This window comes from Conger conger, chromosome 7 (genome assembly GCF_963514075.1).
Source record: "Conger conger chromosome 7, fConCon1.1, whole genome shotgun sequence".
Taxonomy (NCBI): Eukaryota; Metazoa; Chordata; class Actinopteri; order Anguilliformes; family Congridae; genus Conger; species Conger conger.
In genome coordinates this window covers 60,809,598-60,830,149 of record NC_083766.1, presented here as the reverse complement: position 1 = coordinate 60,830,149, position 20,552 = coordinate 60,809,598, and the positions used below count along the sequence as shown (strand labels likewise).

Genomic DNA, 20,552 nt, shown 5'->3' with positions numbered 1-20,552 from the left:
AGCAGTTCCTCCGGAGGTGGGAGTTGAAGACCTCGCGGACGGGGGGCTCAGCCAGATGTTCCCAGTTCACCCTCACTACACGTTTTGGTTCATGGGGTCTGTCTGGCAGGCTCCCCAGCCACTTGATCAAACTCACCACCAGGTGGTGATCAGTTGGCAGCTCTGCTCCTCTCTTCACCCGAGTGTCCATGGCCGCAGGTCTGATGATACGACCATAAAGTCTATCATTGATCTTTGGCCTAAGGTGCTCTGGTACCAGTACACTTATGAGCTACCCTATGCTCGAAATATGGTGTTTGTTATGGACAATCCATGACCAGCACAGAAGTCCAATAACAAGACACCGCTCGGGTTAAGATCAGGCAGGCCATTCCTCCGAATCACCCCCTTTCAGATTTCTCCGTCATTGCCCACGTGAGTGTTGAAGTCACCCAGCAGAACTATGGAGCCTCCAGGCGGCACCTTTTCCAGGATGCCGCCCAGTGACTCCAAGAAGACCGGATACTCTGAACTGCCATTTGGTGCATAAGCACAAACAAATTAGAATTTGAATTTGAATCTATTTGTTTATAATGTCGTGGACAGTCCCCATTAATTAACTGTAAACAGTAAATGGAGCAGCTTTAGCCTACATGACTAATTTCCAGCTGTAGTCCCCGGCCAGTTGACAATAGGCTCCCTAAAATACATTAGTTAAAAAAATGATAAAATTACAGTTGCAGCAAGCACACACAAATGGAGCAAGACATACAAACATATCAAGCACAATTGGAGCAAGCACAAACATGCGGGGAGACAAGACATGCAAGCACAAATGGCAGCAACATCAATGCAGTACATGAGATAAAACAGTACAAGGGGACAAGGGAAGAGCAAATAGTCATAGCAGACATACAGACACAGCAACATACAGACATAATAGCATACAGACATAGTAGCATACAGACACAGCAGCATACAGGCACAGTAGCATCCAGACATTGAAACAAATACAGACATTTGCAGGTGGGTAGCAAAGATGGAGGTGTACATAACACACGTCATATCTGACAGAGATTAATGTATGCAGTTGTAGTTATCGCAAAGCCATGTTTTAAGGTGTGTTGTAAAGGTGGAGTATGTATGTATATTTTTTATGTAGGTAGTAAACGACAGTCAGAGCTTTCCCCCCAGCGACACATAGTCGCAAAGAGGCGACCCTCACGTTCCCCGGGTGAAACTCCAACACAGTGGCACTCAGCCGATGGCTTGTGAGTATCCCCACACCCGCCCGGCACCTCTCACCCTGAGCAACTCCAGAAAAGAACAGAGTCCAGCCCCTCACCAGGAGTTTGGTTCTGGAACCAGTGCTGTGCGTGGAGGTGAGCCGAACTATATCTAGTTGGTACCGCTCCGCCTCCCGCACTAGCTCTGGTTCCTTCCCAACCAGAGATGTGACGTTCCACGTCCCCAGAAGCAGTCTGCGACGCTGAGGATTAGCACACCCGGATCCTCGCCTTTGCCCACTGCCCGTTGGGCAAAGCACCCATCTCCGATGCTGACCCCTGCAGGTGGTGAGCCCACAGGGTGGCGACCCCACGTTACCAATTCGGGCTGTGCCCAGCTGGGCCCCATGGGATAAGGCCCGGCCACCTATAAGAGAAGGGCAAAATATATTTTAACAATAGAAATGTTGTTAGTGAACACACATATGTGTTGCACTTGTCACCCCCCCACCCCGTACTTGACCTGTTTGACTCTAGGAAACCCTTCACCTGAACTCTGATGCAAGCAACTTGGGCCTTGACGTAGTCCTGTTGCAGCTAATTGAAAAGGGGGAGAAGGTGGTTGCCTTCCTCAGTTGCTAGCTCAGCAAAGAATGCAATTACTGCATGAGGAGATGGGAGCTGCTGGCAGTGGTGGTTGCGCTTCATCCCTTGTAGATGTACCTTCAAAGACAGTAGTTCTGGCTCTGTACATGCCATGCAACTGTCCAGTGGCAGCTCAGATTCAAAGAGACTGGATTGCTTGCTGGATTGAACTATGGCAAAACCTTCACTTCACAGTAGAGGACCAGCAGGGGCCAAGCACAGCAGTGGAGGCGGGTGCTCGCTTGGCCCTTTTACTATGGAGGGCAAAGTGGAGTTTTAGAATGTAGACCGCTGTTTGTGCACGTGAGTTCGCCAATACATTTCTCGCAGAAAACATAATTTCTCCACTTTTTTACTTCACAGTATAGGTGATCAGACTTACAATAACTAATGTTCTAAGCCTTTACTGGTCCCTGTACGAGGTTAGCATGATGTAGCTAGCATAGGCGAATAGCACAAAGCCATAAAATTTGCTTTTTAACGGCACTTGGTCATTCGAACGATAGAAATAAAAGCATTCGATTTCGTTCAACAGCACCAAATATTTCTGTCGCACCCTCCATAAATCGCAAAAGTCCTACCATAGGATTTATTTAAATCTTTAAAAGTTATACATTTTCTGAATCGTCATTAATTTATCTTGTTGCTATCTGTGATTCGGAGTGATCCGAGAGTTCAGTTGCTATGTACATTACGTTAGAAGGATACAACACGGTTATTTGCTACTTAAACGTAGACGCACGCTCGAGAGCGTTAACATGATTGAAGTCTGACATGTCTATTGTCAAAATCCATTGAAACTATTAAAAAGTAACCAGGGACTTTGGACTTATAAGGCTGGACATACCGAGTATCCAGCGAACATATTGACCTGGCTACAGTCACAATTCTGAGAGTTCGAACTGCCACCAACTGCCATGTAAGAGCGCGTGAAGTAAACCAGTAAAAGCTATTGCTGTGTCACCATTTTCGAGCTCCATAAATGTAAACAATGGAATGTTGGGGGAAATCTGCCTGTTTTTTGGTGCCATCGGGGTCCAGCATTTAACATTGATGGAATGCTGGTAAAATGAGCGCTTAAAATCCACAAAAACAGTAATTACATCACATTAAAATTCTGCCTAAGCAGAATTATTATTAACACGTTAATTCAAGGTTAAACTGAGATTTTAATCATAATATTCATGTTGATTTCCGGAAATAAATTTTTCGGTTGTCCTCCCTACTTTTACTAGCAGCTCCTTTCGTCACTGTGAGCAGGCCATGGAGAAATAGTGGGAGTGTCATGGTTTCCCCAGATGACATATGGAATGTCCAGGTTTTACCTCTCTACCACGTGAGGGCGTGCCAGCCATGGTCAGCATGAAATTAACTTCCACATGCTGAATGCGGGTGTAATCATTGACGATTGTGGTCAGCTGTGTGGAGAGCTATGTAAGTCACTTCCTGGCAATGCTCTGGGCTTTGGTGTTTCATTCTGACATTTACACTAAGTAAAGAGGTAAAGAGTTAGTTGAAGGACTGAATTGCTTTTAGTCTTTGGTTGGGCGGTTCCCCTGGACCTTCCCTATTTTGGAGTGAGCGACGTTCCATTGAGGAATCTTGTTTTTCCCTGACCAATGTTATCTCTCAGGTCAATTTTCTGTTGGCGAAATGTTTTGGTCCCCTTTTTTCAGTTATTTTTTCACGAGACTTGCCTGTTCCCAAAGGCATTCCGTGCTAGTCTGCATTTACCCTGTTCGATGGATTTAGCAGTTTTGTTTCAGTTGGCTTTCCACCTGGGAGTTTCTTTCCCGTTTTATGTTTTTTCCCTCTCCTCTAGTGAGGGTTTCCAAGATTATATCAGTGGTTATTCAACTTCTTATTGGTAAGTTTGTGATCCCGATCCGTTCCCTCTTGGTCTCCCGCCCCCCCGCTCCCTCACAGGGAGAAACTGAGAATAACAAATGTTGATTGGATCCAGGCCAAGAACAGAAATGCCACACTGCTGCAGTAATAATGTATCTCACAGGGAGGCTGCACCTGTGGCTCTGATTCCCTAGGCTGCATGTTACACTGCAGTAATATGTCAGAAGCAGCATCACCCGTGTTTCGATTCATAACATCATCCCTGAGTGTGGGGGCGGTCCTCTCCTGCCTAAATGAGTGACAGGACAGAGAGGGGAGGGCCCCTAAAGGGCAGGATAAAACCTGAGAGCCCGTCAAGAAGAGACGACTGCCCACCTGAAACCTGAGACAGGTATTTACACCTTTACATTTACGAGTACAGTCATAGAATGGTTCAGTTACTGCGATTCAAGTTGAACTAGATGATATTGTCTGAGCATTAGGAACAGTACAGATGATTCTTGCAGACCTTAGAAATAAAGATAAGTTATTCCAGTTATAATAATGGGATTTCTCTGATATATATATTTCTCTAATCACGCGTCAGTTTTTGTTCTGTTTTCAGGGTCTGCTCTGGGACACTGAGGCTCTCAGGCACCCAGTCAAGCAGCTTTCTGAACTTAATTAAGGAAATGTGAAAGTCAACCTGACTGACTTTCAGGAGTTAGAATCTGAGTTGTTTATTGAAAATAGAATTTCATCTTGGACTAAGCTTAATTGGAGTCTGCAATATTGGCCCATATTTCATATTAAATCTGTCTGAACTTAAACCTCATATTCATGGTTTTATTATTTGTCATGTTCTGATGTATGGAGCCAAAACACCAGAAACTGTTAATGTTCAAGATGTTAGGCACTGCATAATATTCTGCTTTTCTCAGTCTGACAGAATTTCCCAGGAAATCTGGGATGAACATAACCTACAACAGTCCCATCCTGTTGATTCAGGGCATCGACATTCCCCATCGTTTAATTTACCCAGCGTTTGCCCTGGTTTTGGTCGCCTACCTGATCATCCTGACCACCAACATAGGGATCATGCTGCTTATTTTGATGGACAGGAGCCTTCAGCAGCCAATGTACCTGCTGTTCTTCAGCCTGTCCTTCAACGACGTCCTGGGAAGCACGGTAGTTCTGCCTCGAATGATGTTGGACATCGTCTCCACCAACCCGTCCATCAGCTACTCCTGGTGTGTCTCCCAGGCCTTCTTCACCCACACTTATGGCATATCCTGCCACACAGTGATGATGATCATGGCCTTTGACAGGTATGTGGCCATATGCCACCCTCTGAGGTACACCTCCATCATGAGCCCCACCATGGTGGCTAAACTGACTGTGTCCGCATGGAGCACATCAATAACCATGATCTCCATCGTACTGGGCCTCGCAGTACGGCTAACACGTTGCCGTTCCATTATTCTTAATGCCTTCTGTGACATTGCATCTCTGTACAAGCTCTCCTGCCAGGACTTAAGCATTAACAACATCACTGGGCTTACCAGCAGTATCATACTCATTGGATTGTCCATCGCCAGCGTGGCCTTCACATATTTCAGGATCCTGATCAGCTGTGTCTCCAAAAAGAACAAGGAGCTGAACAGAAAGGCCATGCAGACTTGCGCCTCCCATCTGGTCCTCTATCTGATCATGCTCTGCTCCGGATACCTCCTCATCATTTTGCATCGTCTACAGATTCACAATGGCTACCGGACGTTGGCGGGACTTCTCCATCTCATCATTCCCGCCAATATGAACCCCATCATATATGCTATACAGATCAAGGAACTAAGGACCAAGATTGTGCAGATACTATGTTCAAAAGTAACCCAGCTGCAGTAATGAAATAATGTGGCCTTTAAACAAACTGCAGCATAATGGATGCTCTTATCTACATGTTAAACAAGTGTCTTACACTGTCATATACACTTAGTGACCACTCAATTAGTCACACCTGTACACCGGCTTGTTAATACAAATATCTAGTCAGCCAATAATATAGCAGCAACTCACTTCATTCAACCATGCAGAAATGGCTAGGAGGTTCAGTTGCTATTCAGACCAAACATCTGAATTGGGAAGAAATTTGACTTTGAGCTTTGTTGGTGACAGAGGGAATGGTTTGAGTATTTTAAAAACTGCTGTTCTCCTGGCATTTTCACACACAACAATCTCTAGAGTTTGCAGAGAATGGTGCAAAAAAACCAAAAACCTTCAGTGAGTAGAAGTTCTTTGGGCAAAAATGCCTTCTTAATGAGAGAAGTCAGAGGAGAATGGTTAGGGGTGCGTTTCCCGAAGCCTTCTTAATGCTACGTCATTCATAAGTTGTACCTTAAGCTCTACCTTAACACTTTAGCGTGTTTCCCAAAATGTTCTTAGCTAAGTATACCTTCTGTACGTCGTACATACGTGAGGTTGGTTTGGACCGCTCTTAGCTATACCTTAGCGATGTTGTCAGCTCACTCTGCTTGTGGCCACCACTGTTACGACCGCAATCCTCTGAAATCAGCTGTTGCTCTTAGTTACATCTCAATCTGTTCAGCAATATGTACACTAATAATTCTACAGTTGTAGTTTGCTAATAATATTACTAAAATACCACTTTAATGTCACTGTTTACATGCAAATAATAAAATTGTAAATTACGAAGGATGCATGTTGCCTAATTGACTTTTAAATGATATTCATAAACTGACGATTTCCCACTCTCTCTGTGTGCTGGAGTGATGTTAAACCATAGTCCTTTCTTGTTTTTTTTGGACACCGTAGTCTTAAAACTGGAAAATAATGTTTCTTTATTCAGCGCTACGTGTAACATTATCTCCATTTCCTTTGCTATGAAGCTGCTTATTTCCGTTTTTTTCCACCATACCAAAAAAAAAATATCTATATATATATAAATAACGTTGATTTTGTGTTGGTGCGTTTTGCTTGTTGGTGCGCTTTTACTGAAAACGTCAGCTAATCATAGAAAATTGAGAATGACGCCAGTAATGTGATGGTGCTTCTGCTAAATCAACCCTGATTGCAAAGTCATACAAAGATATTAAAAAAATTTAAATAAAACATGACATGCCAAAGAAGGCATATTGCTAGATGGCGTAGCCAGAAACCGTATCACTAACTGTATATATAATTTGGCGAAAATTATATATACAGTTGGATAATTTAGTTTGTACGATTTTAATTATATTAATACGTTCCCACAAGTCATGATGAATGTAATATTTTAAAGTATTCCTGCTATGTTTTATTAAAAAATAACAGTACTTTCTCTCATAACGCAGTCAAACAGTCACTGCATGGAGTGCATAATCGATATTAGAGCAAGTCGATGGGCCTAACAACGTTGCACGTGGAAGCTATCCCTTAAGCAACAGCCCAAGTGATAGTTTGGGGAACACACGTAGAGAAGTAAACAACTTTAGTAAGGTATACCTTAGAGAGTCTTCGTCAAGCGCTAAGAGACACCGTTATCAGGAAACGCACCCCAAACACACCCCAAACCAAAAGCTTAAATGCTGAAAATTATCCAAAAACTCACCCAACTAGCCCAACTTTTTATAATAAACTTTATATGTGCCCAATATGCAACTCCAGAGGTAGAAGTGTCTGTCACGTTGTTATCAATGAGAGATGTGACTTGTTTTCATTTAGTGCACAATCTGTCCGAATAGAATAAGAAGGCATTCATATTAAAGATCTTGGTAAATGGGTTCATACCCTGTTTAGTTGTCCAGTGAGTCTGTAACTCTGCAGTTTGCATTTATTTTGCTCAACTTTATACATCTAAGACAGGCATTCTGGTGGCCCAGAGAATGTCTATTTATTTTGTCTCTGAAAAGCACTGTAAAACCCCACAGCTAACCCAATGACGGAATTTAGCGGGGGCCGAAGGGGGTTTTGCGTGCTTGTCCTTCTGGCGTTGCTGGGAGAACATTAGTTGGGTTAATTATTATCCTCCGTACAAGAACAGAGCACAATTATGTTTAAGAATATACTGGGTCCGTTGCCATGGGTCGGATATGGATTGACCTGCCCCATATCCCGCTTATAGCTGGCCAGAAACGGATCAGTACAATTCTTAATATTCTCCGTTCTCAAACGGGGCCGTATTGTACGCTTAGTGGTTACTATAGTTTTACTCGTTTATCTGACTCCATTTAAAATATAATTTAGAAATTTGGGTTTGCAACTTACGCGGACCTCGGGAGTGATTACATTCGACTTGTACCTGCGCCACCATTACTCAATATATGCTCCCGGGATTAGCATTACTGCTGAAATCTCAGTTCGGTGGAGAACTCAGAGGCTGAGGGTCCAGTCAACACAATACATGCAAACCTGCCATGATAGTTGCGAGCCCAGGTCGGCGTAGCATTAACTGGGCTCCTTAGAGCTAATTTGGCAGGAACCAGCGCCGTAACGCCCATGGGTTCCCTTCGCACCAGATTACAAGAGCCGTGCGTCCCCCGACCCTTAAGGGACAGAAATTGCTGGCCACACAGCTTAGAACTACCACAGGTGTACCGCCCCGCCGATCGGTCGGTCTTTGGCCACCATTTCCCCCTGAGTATTCAGTTGTAATTTAGGCTGAAAAGGTACAAGATGAATTAGAGTCATGGAGATCACGCAAGTTACAAACAAAATAGTTTATTCGCAGACAGGTAGGTTATTAGCTTCAGAATATCATAATCAATTATAAAATACACAAATTAAGAATAGAGAGTGTAAATAATCATACCTAGCCTGCTTGGACTACACACAAACACAGAGTATAGAATATGCCGTATGGAAAGTCGAATACGATCTTCCTGATACTTACATACACGTACAATATGCTGTGTGGGAAGTCGAATACGATCTTCCACTGCTACACATACATACATACATACATACACAAGACATGTTGTGTGGGAAGTCGAATACGATCTTCCCAGATTGGTCTGTCTCCCTTGCTTTTATGCCAAATCATACGTTTGGAACCAGGCGGCAGTGCCATAAATCAACCTGGAGGGGTGGTCAAATCTGGAATTTAGACCCCCACCGTTGGGGGTTGTTGAGTAGGGAAAATGAGATGATTACCAGGAGAGGACGTGTAGGTTTTCCCTTGGGATACTGAAACTATAGTTTATTAAATTCCATTTGGTATGAAATGTATCTCATCCGATTCCTTGATTTTATCAGATCACATCCATACCAAACAGATTACCCTTATGTTTTATTATGTTGCAGTTATCATGAAACTTCCCTCCTGATTATCCATTTTACATGCAATTCCTGTTACCATTACATAAGACTTAATGCAATAATACAAGGATCACATGGGCAATGTTTTCAAGGTGTTACCGGGTCTATTTACTATCTTAATAGCAGTTTTGAATATTTAATCCAAGAGGGCATTGTCCGGAGTCTTCCCCCTTGGAAGTGACCAGGTATGGGGTCACAGGGAGGTCACCAATGTTCGGGATTCTTTTCCCATGACCCGACTGGCCTTGGACCACTCATACATCTTAACTCCCCAACAGGTAGTCTAAACAACATTGAAACCCCAGCTCTCAGGCCCCTCACAAATGGCAGCCCTTCCTGACCTTAACCACTATGCTACAGGCCGCCCCATCATATCTATGAATGCTGTAGTTGGGAGTTTTCATGATAACTGCATTATGCTGTAAATATGTCTTTGTGCCTCTCATGGTAATATACCTTTGGGATAAACCTGATTTGGGTGAATGAAAGGAAAGGAGACATCTCAGACTGTTTGGTTTCTTCTCCTTATCTCCGAAATCCAGGCCTTAGTTCTTGACCCTAAAAGTGAGTCACCCATCTATAATTTACAGCCAGGCCCACCAGGCAGGGGGCTAAAACACATGGCTTCTACAGAGACAGCTTTTGCCCAGTTTCCCCTCGGCTCCTGAATGGTTATGATATCAACGGTAGACTGTTACAAAAACTAGACCATTACACCAGTCGCATCAGAATAACACCAAACATCAACATATTCTGACCTGGGATTATCATGAAACATCTTCATTCCATCTCCAATATTCCTGTTCTGGAATGTGAGAAAAGATGGCCCAAGAAGGCGCCTCTTAGAATCCTTCTCTAGCTCTCCCCCACAGGCATGTGTGCCAATGGTGGGGGCTAACAATGTATGCTCCAGGAGGGGGAAGTCAGCAAGCTGACCAGCACATGAGACCAAATGTTACTTATGACTGGCTTACAGCACCCTCCCAGTTTACTGCATTCTTTACTTTCTTTCGTGTCAGTTGACCAGTGAATCTGTAACATTTGTATTTCTTGGACTGTTCTTTCCTGTATGTTTATATCATTTGATAAATTACACACATACACGCATACCTCTGATGACATATGACAGAATCGTATTACTCCCTGTCATTTTATTAAAGCTGATAGACCAAGAATTTTCTTTTCTTTGCCAATTCTTTGTGAAACAAATGATCAAGCTTAATGACGAGTTTCACAGTTAGCCATTTTGCCTCTCTAAGAAGCAACAGCATCACTTCTTTCACCAATACTGAATGGCCCTCTCTTAAAAGATGGCCAATGTCAATAAACAAAACCAGGGCCACTGCTTCCCTAACCATGACAAAAGGCTTTATTTTCCCTTAATGATTTCGGCCTGTATAAATAAATGTTAATAAAGAGGTAATGGATTGGAGTGAGAGAGAGTATATGCATACATGCTTTCTGCATTTGATGTATGTGTGCTGTCATACACAGAACATGTTCCAGCAGAGTGCAAAACAGTTTTTGAGCCGTTCCGCCAGAATTGGGCCCTGACAGGATCAGAGTGTAACATTCACAACTTTGGTGACTTTTGCTCTGTTTGTTTGTTTAAAAAAAAAAAAAAAAAAAAAAAAAAAAATGGCCCTTGTCCTTATCTTTGTTGTACAGGTAGCAGTTGAAATTGTACTTACCTCTAGGGTCTTTCAGCGAACTTATCCCTGGTTATGGGTATGCACTTTGTTGTACGTCGCTCTGGATAAGAGCGTCTGCCAAATGCCAATAATGTAATGTAATGTAAATTCTAGGGCTATAATCCATCCATCGATCCATTTTCACCCGCTTATGCGGAGTCGGGTCGCGGTGGCAGTCGGCTAAGCTGGGTATTCCAGGCGTTCCTCTCTTCATCAACACATTCCAGCTCCTCCTGGGGGATCCCGAGGCATTCCCAGGCCAGGAGAGATATATAATCTCCAGCCGGTTCTGGGTCTACCTTGTGGTCTCCGCCTAGTTGGACGTGCCCAGAAAACCTCCAATGGGAGGCGCCCGGGAGGCATCCTGATCAGATGCCCGAACCACCTCAATTGGCTCCTTTCGGCGCGAAGGAGCAGCGGCTCTACTCCGAGCTCCCTCTGGATGTCTGAGCTCCTCACCCTATCTCTAAGGCTGAGCCCAGCCACCCTATGGAGGAAGCTAATTTCGGCCACTTGTATCCGCAATCTCGTTATTTTGGTCACTACCCAAAGCTTGTGACTATAGGTGAAGGTTGGGACTTAGATCGACCGGTAAATCGAGAGCTGATCCGAAGGTCTTCACCACGACGGTCCGGTGCAATTATTATTGCGCATTATTGCTGACGCTGCACCAATCCGCCTGTCGATCTCACGCTCCCTTCTACCTTCACTCGTGAACAAGACCCCGAGATACTTGAACTCCTTCACTGCAATGGCTCGTTCCCAACCTGGAGGGAGCAATCCACCGTTTTCTGGCAGAGAACCATGGCCTCGGATTTGGAGGTGCTGACTCTCATCCTGGCCGCTTCACACTCAGCTGCGAACTGCTCCAGTGGGTGCTGAAGGTCACGGTCTGATGAAGCCAGCAGAACCACGTCGTCCGCAAAAAACAGAGACGTAATTCTAAGGTCACCAAACTGTAAAACCCCGCGCTAACCCAATGACAGAATATAGTGAGCATGCTTGTCCTTCTGGTGTTGCTGGAAGAATATTAGTGGGGTTAAATAGTAATGACCGCTATGCGGAGAGTCTAGATCAGCTAATGAATAAACCACGTTACAAAGACAGTAGTACCACTCTGCCTTCCGCTCTTTACTGGTCCGGGCTGACCAAGAATCTCCACAGTAGGGCCAATACATTTACCTTCGTTATCTGACTCCATTTAAGATATAATTTAGAAATTTGGGTTTGAAACATACGCGAACCTCGGGAGTGATTACACTCGACTTGAGCCACCATTACTCAATATATGCTCCTGGGATTTGCATTATTGCTGAATCTCAGTTTGGCGGAGAACTCAGAGGCTGAGTGTCTGTCTTGCCAACACAATACATGCACTAAATTGACATGATAGTTGCGAGCCCAGGTCGGCGTGCATTTAGAGGGCTCCTTAGAGCAAACTTGACAGGAACCGGAGTAGAAACGCCCATGGGTTCCCTTTGCATCAAATTACAAGAGCCATGCACCACCAATCCTTTGGCCCGAACTTGGCTGCCTTTCCCAGCTTGGAAACACCACAAAAGTACCAAGCCACTGATCAGTTGTAATTTAGGCTGAAAAGGTACAAGATGAATTAGAGTCATGGAGATCACGCAAGTTACAAACTAAATAGTTTATTCGCAGACAGGTAGGTTATTTGCTTTTGAATACCAGTAGTCAATTACAAAATACACAAATTAAGAATAGAGATAGAGTAAATAATCATACCTAGCCTGCTTTGGCTACACACAAACACAGATGCCGTGTGGGAAGTCGAATGCCATCTTCCTGATACTTACATACACAAGACATGTTGTGTGGGAAGTTGAATGTGATCTTTCCAGATTTGTCTGTCTCCCTTGCTTTTATGCCAAATCATGTTTGAACCAGGCGGCAGTGCCATAAATGAACCTGGAGGGGTGGTCAAATCTGGAATTTAGACCCCCACCCTTGAGGGTTGTTAAGTTCGGAAAATTAGATGATTACCAAGAGAGGACATGCAGGTTTTCCACACAGGAGTGACTGAAACGATGGTTTATTAAACTCCATTTGGTATGAAATGTATCTCAACCAATTCCTTGATTTTAGCGGATCACATTCATACCAAACAGATTACCCTCATGTTTTATTATGTTGCAGTTACCATGAAACTTCCCTCCTGATTCTCCATTTTACATGCAATTCCTGTTACCATTACATAAGACATAATGCAATAATACAAGGATCACATGGGCAATGTTTTCAAGGTTTTACCAGGTCTATTTACTATCTCAACAGCAGTTTTGAATATTTAATCCAGGTGAGCAGCCAACGGTGTAATGACAGCAGTGCCCAAATGAGGGCACTGTGGCATTGTCTGGAGTCTTTCCCCTTGGAAGTGACCAGTTGTGGGGTCACGCAGAGGGGGGCACAAATGCCCTGAAGGATTCTTTTCCCATTATTTGGTCAGGGAAACCCCTGTGACCCAACTGCCGTTAAATCACTTCATACAGCCACCATTCATCTTCCCCTTATTTCCTTCGGCGCCGATGGCCCGAACCTCCCCAAAGCTAGTTCAAACAGTATTGTCCTCTGTTCCTTTGACACATACCAGAAGCCCCAGCTCTCAGGTTCCTCACAAATGGCAGCCCTTCCTGAGTCCCACTTTGCCTTTGGATACCCAGTGTCGTAGGGCTGACTGTGGGTTGAGGTGTGTTATGTAAGGAGCGGATCAGATTTCGGATGGTTGGGGGGGAAAGGAGGATAAGCGGGTTCAGATAATGGATGGATGGATGGATGGGGGGAAAGGTTGCAAGATATTATATCTATGAATGTAGTTGGGAGTTTTCATGATAACTGAATTATGCTGTAAGTATGTAGTTGTGCCTCTCATGGTAATATACCTATTGGGTAAACCTGATTTGGGTGAATTAAAGGAAAGGAGACAAAACCCCAGATTGCTTGATTTCTTCTCCTTATCTCCAAAATCCAGGCCTTAGTTCTTGACCCTAAGAATGGGTCACCCATCTGTAATTTACAGCCAAAGTCCCACCAGTGAGACCTTGGTCAGGGAGCTAAAACAAATGGCTTCTACAGAGACAGCGTTTTCCCAGTTTCCCCCCGGCTCCTGGATGGTTATGATATCAAAGGCAGACTGTTACACCAGTCGCACTGAACCAATCAGAATAACACCAAACATTACTATATTCTGACCTGGGATCATCATGAAACATCTTTATGCCATCTCCAGTATTCCTGTGCTCAACCTGTAAGGAATGTGAGAGAAGGGGGGCTCCCCAGGGGGCCCAGGAAAACTCCTCCAGGATCACTTTTCTAGTTCTCCCCCACAGGCATGGGTGCCAAAAGGTGGGGGCTAACAATATATGCTCCGGGAGGGGGAAGTCAGCGAGCTGACCAGTGCATGAAACCAAATGTTAATTATTACTGGTTTAGAGATTCCCCCCTTGGCCCCGTGGGACAAACAACACAGTTCCAAGGGGTCACTGTGAAAGTCGTGGCTGTACATGTAATTCCCTGCGGATGCTTGGGGTCTCAATCCCGACAGTGTTGGCACCTGCAGGGGGCTGATCACCGAAGCAGAAGGGGTAGAGGATTTTAGGGAGTGGATGATGACGGACCCTCAGAACACCCAGTCCCACCAGTCCCACCATGTGTAGGCATCCTGGGCAGAGCTGGTAGATGAGCTAGCCCTGGACGACCTGTTGCACCGGGTCCATTGCGAAGTCCTCAATCACTTCCAGTTGATCAATTGACTCGCTGGACAGGTCAGACCTTCATGCGTGAAGGAGCTCATCTCGCTGATGACGTACTACTGTGGGTGAGACACCTGGATGATCTCAGCGTGGCCATACAAAAACTGAACACTAATACATTTGGTACAAATGTGGGAAAATATTGTTACACATAAATCATGGCAAGATGTTACATGACAACCAGTGCGAGTGGTGAATATGGTTTCCGTGTCCCTTATAGAGATATGCACCAATTTAAATACCTGATTCTTCACTACTACGCAGGTTGAGCGTATGGTAGTGGAAATTTAGATAGACCTGTTTTAGGTGAATCAAAGGAAAAGAAACCAAAACTCCAATAAACACAGTACAACTACTTATAATAAACATACAAACAATACATACATACATTAAAGAGGTGGATAATGAATATTTTCACTTTGCTCTGACAAAATCCACCTATGCCAGTCTAAGGCTTCAATGAACTCCCTTAGGACATGACTAGGGTTCTTGTGCAGACAAAAGTCCAGAATCTCTTGCTTGGCAGCAGCAAACCAACCCTCGGCATATGTTCTGCAGGCTAAGACACGCTCGATGGTATGGGTCCGATTGACAAGTGAACGGCTGATAGAAAGGAGCGCCTGCGCTTCAGATCTAACAGCCGTGAATATATTTTTTGTTAACTATTAATGATATGTTTGAGACCAGTGATCATCTGGTTTAACAAACTTGTTGAAAATTTAGGATAATTAATTATCCTATAAGTTTTGGACGGCACGTCTGCCGAAGAATTCAGAAACTAAATTATCAAGCTGTGCCTGTAGCCTGTAGAATGCAATTACTGCATGAGGAGATGGGAGCTGCTGGCAGTGGTGGTTGTGCTTCATCCCTTATAGATGTACCTTCAAAGACAGTAGTTCTGGCTCTGTACATGCCATGCAACTGTCCAGTGGCAGCTCAGATTCAAAGAGACTGGATTGCTTGCTGGATTGAACTATGGCAAAACCTTCACTTCACAGTAGAGGACCAGCAGGGGCCAAGCACAGCAATGCAGGCGGGTGCTCGCTTTTGGCGCGCTTTTACTAGGGAGGTCAAAGTGGAGTTTTAGAATGTAGACCGCTGTTTGTGCATGTGAGTTTGCCAATACATTTCTCGCAGAAAACATAATTTGTCCACTTTTTTACTTCATAGTATAGGTGATCAAACTTACAATAACTAAGTGCTAGCGTGTTCTAAGCCTTTACTGATCCCTGTACGAGGTTAGCATGATGTAGCTAGCATACGCGAATAGCACAAAGCCATAAAATTTGCTTTTTAACGGCACTTGGTCATTCGAACGATAGAAATAAAAGCATTCGATTTCGTTCAACAGCACCGAATATTTCTGTCGCACCCTCCATAAATCACAAAAGTCCCACCATAGGATTTATTTAAATCTTTTCTGAATCGTCATTAATTTATCTTGTTGCAATCTGTGATTCGGCGTGATCCGAGAGTTCAGTTGCTATGTAAATTACGTTAGAAGGATACAACACGGTTATTTGCTACTTAAACGTAGACGCACGCTCGAGAGCGTTAACATGATTGAAGTCTGACCTGTCTATTGTCAACATCCATTGAAACTATTAAAAAGTAACCAGGGACTTTGGACTTATAAGGCTGGACATACTGAGTATCCAGCGAAAATTTTGACCTGGCTACAGTCACAATTCTGAGAGTTCCAACTGCCACCAACTGCCATGTAAGAGCGCGTGAAGTAAACCAGTAAAAGCTATTGCTGCGTCACCATTTTCGAGCTCCATAAATGTAAACAATGGAATGTTGGGTGAAATCTGCCTGTTTTTCGGTGCCGTCGGGGTCCAGCATTTAACATTTAACACAAAGCCACAAAAACAGTCATTTCATCACATTAAAATTCCACCTAAGCAGAATTATTGTCCATAACACGTTAATTTAAGGCTAAACTGAGATTTTAATCATAATATTCATGTTGATTTCCGGAAATACATTTTTCGGTTGTCCTCCCTACTTTTACGAGCAGCTCCTTTCGCCACTGTGAGCAGGCCATGGAGAAATAGTGGGAGTGTCATGGTTTCCCCAGATGACATATGGAATTTCCAGGTTTTACCTCTCTACCACGTGAGGGCGTGCCAGCCATGGTCAGCATGAAATTAACTTCCACATGCGGAATGCGGGTGTAATCATTGCCGATTGCAGTCAGCTGTGTGGAGAGCTATGTAAGTCACTTCCTGGCAATGCTCTGGGCTTTGGTGTTTCATTCTGACATGTACACTAAGTAAAGAGGTAAAGAGTTAGTTGGAGGACTGTATTGCTTTTAGTCTTTGGTTGGGTGGTTCCCCTGGACCTTCCCTATTTTGGAGCGAGCGACGTTCCATTGAGGAATCTTGTTTTTCCCTGACCAATGTTATCTCTCAGGTCAATTTTCTGTTGGCGAAATGTTTTGTTCCCTTTTTTTCAGTTCTTTTTTCACGAGACTTGCCTGTTCCCAAAGGCATTCCGTGCTAGTCTGCATTTACCCTGTTCAACGGATTTTGCAGTTTTGTTTCAGTTGGCTTTCCACCTGGGAGTTTCTTTGCCGTTTTATGTTTTTTCCCTCTCCTCTAGTGGCCCCACACGTGAGGGTTTCCAAGATTATATCAGTGGTTATTCAACTTCTTATTGGTAAGTTTGTGTTCCCGATCCGTTCCCTCTTGGTCTACCGCCCCCGCTCCCTCACAGGGAGAAACTGAGAATAACAAATGTTGATTGAATCCAGGCCAAGAACAGAAATGCCACACTGCTGCAGTAATAATGTATCTCACAGGGAGGCTGCACCTGTGGCTCTGATTCCCTAGGCAGCATGTTACACTGCAGTAATATGTCAGAAGCAGCATCACCCGTGTTTCGATTCATTACATCATCACTGAGTGTGGGGGCGGCCACTCCTGCCTAAATGAGTGACAGGACAGAGAGGGGAGGGTCCCTAAAGGGCAGGATAAAAACTGAGAGCCCGTCAGGAAGAGAGGACTGCTCACCTGAAACCTAAGACAGGTATTTACACTTTACAGTACAGTCATAGAATGCTTCAGTTACTGCAGTTGTACTAGATGATATTGTGTGAGCACTGGGAACAGTACAGATGATTCTTGCAGACCTTAGAAATAAAGATAAGTTATTCCAGTTATAATAATGGGATTTCTCTGATATATATATATTCATCTAATCAGTTTTTGATCTGTTTTCAGGGTCTGCTCTGGGTCACTGAGGCTCTCAGGCACCCAGTCAAGCAGCTTTCTGAACTTAATTAAGGAAATGTGAAAGTCAACCTGACGGACTTCCAGGACTTAGAATCTGAGTTGTGTCTTGAAAATAGAATTTCATCTCGGACTAGGCTTCATTGGAGTCTGCAAAATTGGCCCATAGTTCATATTAAATCTGTTTGAACTTTAACCTCATATTCATGGTTTTATTATTAGTCATGTTCTGGTGTATGGAGCCATGTTCAAGAAGTTAGGCACTGCATAATATTCTGCTTTTCTCAGTCTGACAGAATTTCCCAGGAAATCTGGGATGAACATAACCTACAACAGTCCCATCCTGTTGATTCAGGGCATCGACATTCCCCATCGTTTCATTTACCCAGCGTTTGCCCTGGTGTTGGTCGCCTACCTGATCATCCTGACCACCAACTTAGGGGTCATGCTGCTTATTTTGATGGACAGGAGCCTTCAGCAGCCAATGTACCTGCTGTTCTTCAGCCTGTCCTTCAACGACGTCCTGGGAAGCACGGTGGTTCTGCCTCGAATGATGTTGGACATCGTCTCCACCAACCCATCCATCAGCTACTCCTTGTGTGTCTCCCAGGCCTTCTTCGGCCAAACTTATACCGTTTCCTGCCACACGGTGATGATGATCATGGCCTTTGATAGGTATGTGGCCATATGCCACCCTCTGAGGTACACCTCCATCATGAGCCCCACCATGGTGGCTAAACTGACTGTGTTCGCATGGAGCACATCGATCGTTCTGATCTCCATCGTACTGGGCCTCGCAGTACGGCTAACACGCTGCCGTTCCATTATTCTAAATGCCTTCTGTGACATTGCATCTCTGTACAAGCTCTCCTGTCAGGATTTAACCATTAACAATATCACTGGGCTTACCTGCAGTATCATAATCAATGGATTGTCCATCGCCAGCATGGCCTTCACATATTTCAGGATCCTGATCAGCTGTGTCTCCAAAAAGAACAAGGAGCTGAACAGAAAGGCCATGCAGACTTGCTCCTCCCATCTGGTCCTCTATCTGATCATGCTCTGCTCCGGATACCTCGTTATCATTTTGCATCGTCTTCAGATTCACAACGGCTACCGGACGTTGGTGGGACTTCTCTTTCTCATCATTCCCGCCAACATGAACCCCATCATATATGCTATACAGACCAAGGAACTAAGGACCAAGATTGTGCAGATACTTTATTCAAAAGTAACCCAGCTGCAGTAATGAAAAAATGTGGCCTTTAAACCAACTGCAGCATAATGGATGCTCTTATCTATTATGTTAAACTAGTGTCTTACACTGTCGTATGCACTTAGTGACCACTTAATTAGTTACACCTGTACACCAGCTTGTTCATGCAAATTTCTAGTCAGCCAATCATATAGCAGCAACTCAATTCATTCAAGCATGCAGAAATGGCTAGGAGGTTCAGTTGCTATTCAGACCAAACATCTGAATTGGGAAGACTTTGACTGTTGGTGATGGTGCAAAAAAACCAAAAACATTCAGTGAGTAGAAGTTCTATGGCCAAAAGTGCCTTCTTAATGAGAGAAGTAAGAGGAGAATGGCCAGGGGTGCTTTTCCCCAAGCCTTCTTAACGCTACGTCATTCATAAGTTGTGCCTTAAGCTCTACCTTAATGCTTTAGCGTGTTTCCCAAAATGTTCTTCGCTAAGTATACCTTCTGTACTGAGATGGGTGCGTGGGGGGTTGGACCCAAAATGCACGACTCAGAAACAGGGGTGTAATAAAGTCCCGTCAGGGCTTTATTCAGGGAATGTCCTGTGAGCGTAGTCAAAAAACAAGCAATGTTCATACACGTAAAATCCAGCCAGAAACCAAAGTATAGTACCGAGAAAGAAGGCAGTCTCGTAATCGGTACACCATGCAAAAAGTCCGGTAGCCAGGAAAGCTGTCAGCAGGGCAGAAGTACAAGCTGTGGACGGTAGGCAGGCTCAAGGTCGATGACACCACAAGAGTCAAGACCGAAGTCTGCGCAGCGGGGCAAAAGCACAAAGATAGCAGGCTAAGTCGTGGTACAGGCAGGCAATGGTCAACAAAACAGAAGTAAATAATCTTTGGTCAATAAACAGGCTTGGATCGTAACGGGTAGACAATGGCTTGACAAAAATGCTCAATAGATGCACTGATGAACAGGAGGCAACAATTTTGCAAAGACAAGACATGGAACTGAGCTTATATGCAGGTATAGACAGGTGCAGACAATTAGCTTGAGAGCAGCATGAGAATGGAAATCCGGTGTGGAGGATTGACGAGGTAATTAGTAATCGTTAGTAATAAACCTATCCTGCCCTAGCATTAGTAAATTAGTAAATGACATGCACAAGAAAGGTAAGGTAACATGAACACATGGTTAGAATGTTAGTATTACCCAATCCTGATCTAAAGTTAGTAGATTTGTAAGAAGACAAGGGAAATTGAAACAATTAGGGTGTGACAGAAAGGGAGAGAGAGAAAGCAGGAATGCAAGGTTTGTAGAAAGACACAAAAAAGTGTTTGCTAAACAATTAACAGAACCACATAACATGAAACAAACATAAATCATGACACAAAAAGTTTGCGAAATTATGACAATAAACTATATAACATGACATGGCAAGACGAATAAATGGTAACAAGAACTAATCATGAAACATAACATGACAAAACAATAAAATGTAACAAGAAATAAAACATAAAAACATGGCGAGAATAGATTAACATAATACGTGACCTGACAATAAGGTAACCAAGACAATAACTAAACATGAAACATGACGTGACAAACATGAAATGTGACATGTATGTTGTACGTTCGTAAGGTTGGTCTGGACCGCTCTTAGCTAT

At 43.9% G+C, this 20,552-nt stretch overlaps 2 protein-coding genes across 2 annotated transcripts; both read left to right on the top strand.

The window, feature by feature from the left end:
- The first annotated feature begins 4,646 nt into the window (after nucleotides 1–4,646).
- On the top strand, nucleotides 4,647–5,579 carry LOC133133544 (putative gustatory receptor clone PTE03). Its single transcript, XM_061249643.1, has one exon. The coding sequence runs from the start codon at nucleotides 4,647–4,649 to the stop codon at nucleotides 5,577–5,579; it is 933 nt and encodes a 310-aa protein (XP_061105627.1).
- A 12,418-nt stretch (nucleotides 5,580–17,997) lies between these two features.
- Nucleotides 17,998–18,930, top strand: LOC133133543 (putative gustatory receptor clone PTE03). The gene has a single exon (XM_061249642.1). It carries the CDS (start codon nucleotides 17,998–18,000, stop codon nucleotides 18,928–18,930), a length of 933 nt encoding a protein of 310 aa, XP_061105626.1.
- Nucleotides 18,931–20,552: the final 1,622 nt, after the last annotated feature.